The sequence below is a fragment of the Aureococcus anophagefferens genome (assembly GCF_000186865.1).
Source record: "Aureococcus anophagefferens unplaced genomic scaffold AURANscaffold_215, whole genome shotgun sequence".
NCBI classification, from domain to species: domain Eukaryota; class Pelagophyceae; order Pelagomonadales; family Pelagomonadaceae; genus Aureococcus; species Aureococcus anophagefferens.
Genome location: NW_008705754.1, coordinates 1 through 3,183, shown reverse-complemented (window position 1 = coordinate 3,183; position 3,183 = coordinate 1). Strand labels below are relative to the sequence as shown.

General features: G+C 63.1%; 2 protein-coding genes across 2 annotated transcripts in view; both read right to left on the bottom strand.

Moving 5' to 3' along the window:
• The window catches only part of AURANDRAFT_68564 (expressed protein), a gene marked incomplete at both ends in the record, with an annotated part of 5,482 nt that extends 4,855 nt beyond the window's left edge, over nt 1-627 (bottom strand). The window contains one exon of the mRNA XM_009044262.1: nt 68-627. Coding sequence (XP_009042510.1) covers nt 68-627 — 560 coding nt within the window. The remainder of the gene's footprint in view (nt 1-67) is intronic.
• A 2,074-nt stretch (nt 628-2,701) lies between these two features.
• On the bottom strand, nt 2,702-3,139 carry AURANDRAFT_68563 (expressed protein; the record flags this gene model as incomplete). Its single annotated transcript, XM_009044261.1, has 1 exon — nt 2,702-3,139. A coding segment is annotated over one exon (438 nt), but the record flags the coding sequence as incomplete, so codon positions are not given.
• Between the last annotated feature and the right edge of the window lie 44 nt (nt 3,140-3,183).

The window sequence follows — 3,183 nt, the reverse complement described above, 5'->3', positions numbered from 1 at the left end:
CCGCGCGCTCGAGACGTCGCCCAGTGGCGAGCCGCTCGCCAGGAGGCCGCGCAGGCCCGCGTGGCACCGGGGCTCGTCGAGAGGCGTCAGCAGGAACGACCGCAGCGGCCGCTCGGCGACGTCCGAGTGGAAGCGGCGCCGGTTCTCCCGCCGCGCCTCCGCGTCGCCGGCCTCGGCCGCGGCCGCGCACGCCGCGCGCGCGGCCGCGAGGTCGTCGACGACGTACGCCCGCAGATCCGCCGCGGTCTCGCGCGGTATCGCGCCCTCGATCTTCAGGACGCCCGCCTTGCGGAGCGCGCGCCACCGCGCCGAGGCCGCGGCCGCGGCCGCGGCGTCGCCCGCCGCGTCGGTCGCGCCGGCGAAGCCCGCGCCGCGCCGCCGCTTCGCCTTCGCCTTCGACTTCGGCTTCGCCGCGAGCGACGGCGCCGGCAGGGCCGTCACGCGGCCCTCGAAGCACGCGCCCTCCTCCTCCGCCGCGACGGCCATCGCCTCGCGCTGCGCCTCGAACAGGATCTCGCCCGGCGTGCTCGCGCGCGCCGTCCGCCCGGGGCGTCCATGCAAGGTCGGGCGCAGGCCGAAGCCCCGAACGCACGCGAGCCCCAGGAGAAGCGCGCATTGGCAGCGCATGCGCAGCTGCACAGGTGTCCGACGAGCCCGAGCCGCTCGTGGGACGAGTGGAGCGGGAGGGTTGCGGCGCACGCCCGAAGCAATTGCAAGCCGGGAGCAAAAATGCGTCGTCCCGACGGGATCAGTCTCGTGGAGCGGAGGAACGGCGGGAGGCTGCGCGCACGCCCGAACAGCAAGCCTGCTGGACTGGACGCGTTTGGTCGAGCCTTGGATTTTCACCCGTCTAGACGACTGCACCTTCGTGGTGCGCACTTCAAGTTTGTCGTTATTGAAGTGTATATCGCGCATGAGCAAAGGGATATAAATCTAGAGTACTATTAAAAATTAAAATTTTTTTTTTATTACCCCTTGGCTCGAGCTTCATTCATTCGCCGCCGCCCGGCTACTTCTGGGAATGCCCACTGGCAGCCCCGGCCGCGCCGCGCAGTCTCGAAGCAACACCTCGCGGTGATCTCTGCAATGCAACGCGCGCCCGCCATGCAACGCGCCACGCGGTCGGCCTCCGGCCGGCCGCTCCGGCTGGCCCTGCTGTGCTTCCAGGTCTTGAGCGCCGCCGCCGCCGGCGTCACGAACGTCGCCGGCGCGACGCTCGCCTTCCCCGACGCCTGCGACGACCTCGACTGCACGCTCACGCTCGCCGGCACCGAGGTCGAGCTGCCGGCGGCGACCTTCTGGACGCGATATGACTCTCGAGAAACCAACCGAAGAAGCCCATATCACGTCATATCGCGTCGTGTCATATTTCACTTCAACAATAATTATTACCTCACACCCCATGAAGCTAGGCTCGGACTCTGACTTCGAACCCGTGGTTGATAGCAAAGTTCCAGTGAAGTGTTTTGGAGCACAAAATGTAAGTGTTTAGGGGGGAGAGGCAAGTGTTGGCAAGTGTTTCAACGGCCAAAAAAAGGCGAAAATTACCACCAAATGTGCAAAAAAAACACAGAAGTCGAACCAGCAACTGTTCCGTCGCGCTGACAGAAGTGTCTACGAGTGCTTCGTGAGCTTGAGTTAGTGTTTGTAACACTTACAAACAGCTTTGCTATCAACCACGCTCGAACCTTCCCGGAGCTTCACTTACCAATCGTTGGCCGGAACGCAACATTAACTTATTGAACCTAGTAGTTTACTTTCGAAAAGTGGTTGGACGTCGTCGATGATGGTCGCACGATCTCTGATGCTGGGTTTGGCATGTTCCAGGCCAGGGGGAGAGAAACTGAGCACACTTTGCAGTGGGAATTCGGGGTCGGGCATCCCAGAACTTCAGCCCGCTCGTCTCGGGAACACGCAGAAGCTGAGATCATTTTTCCCTCTCTCTCCCGCGCGCGCGAGGCGGTCCCCGCGGCGAGGTTCTGGGTGCTCGAAGGTAGTACACTTTTCAGACCGCGCGCTCGTCGCCCTGATTCCGGCCGGCAGCCGCGAGAGTGTACTACCTTCGGGCGCCCCGAACCCCGGACGCAGCCCCGCGCCGCCGGCCAACCACATCGTCTCGAGCAAAAGACGACGTTTCAGCCGAGCGATACATTTCACTGCAACTTGGTCCGTTGATTGGTAAGTGCTCCGGGAAGGTTCGAAGTCAGAGTCCGAGCCTAGCTTCATGGGGTGTGAGATAATAATTATTGTTGAAGTGAAATATGACACGACGCGATATGACGTGATATGGTCTGCTTCGGTAGGTTTCTCGAGACGCGACGATGCGGCGGGGGTCGCGCGTGGGGTCGCGCGTCGGCGGCATTGGCGGCGGCGTCATCGGCGTCGACGTCGACGGCGACGGCGTCTCCGATTTCACGCTGCCTGCCTGTTCCACCATCGATGGACCCGGACGCGCGTCTTCGCGTCGTTCTGCCGCGAGTTCGAGGACCACGCGCCAGATATGGAAGCAATGGTTACTTTTGCCTTAAGATTCAATCGGCCGCTAAATTGGAATGTCTCTAATGGCACGAATATGAGCGACATGTTTTCTCTGGACGGGTTCTGGCGAGTCTTCTGGCACATTTAACATATCCCGCCGGCGGGATATGTTAGCGATTTTCAACAGGGATTAGGAGGCCGCGCGCGCGCGGCCGCGCGGGACCTAGTCCGCCTTGGGCGTCTTCTTGCTCTTCTTGTCGTCCTCGTCCTCCTCTTCCTCCTCTTCCTCGTCGTCGTCGTCGTCGTCGTCGTCGCTCTTCTTCGGGCTCTTCTTCTTCTTCTTGCCGCAGAGCATGGAGAGGGACACGAGCGTCGCGAGGAGCGTGCCCGCGGCGGCGAGCGGCTGGTCCTTGGCCGTGTCGATGGTCTGCGTCGCGAAGACCTCGGCCTTCTTGAGCGCGCCCTTCATGCCCTTCTGCTTCTCGGCCTTCTTCGCGGCCTTGGCGGCGGCCTTGGCCTCGGCGGCGGCCTGCTCCGCGGCCTTCTTCTCGTAGAAGGGCTCGGCGGCGGCCTTGGCCTCGTCGACGGACGCGCCGAGGTAGAAGTTGTCGTAGGTGATGCCCTTGTTCGTCGTCCAGACCTCGACGGCGAGGGCGCCGACCTTCTTGAGCTTCTTCGCCGGGTCCGACGGCTCGAAGTAGACGG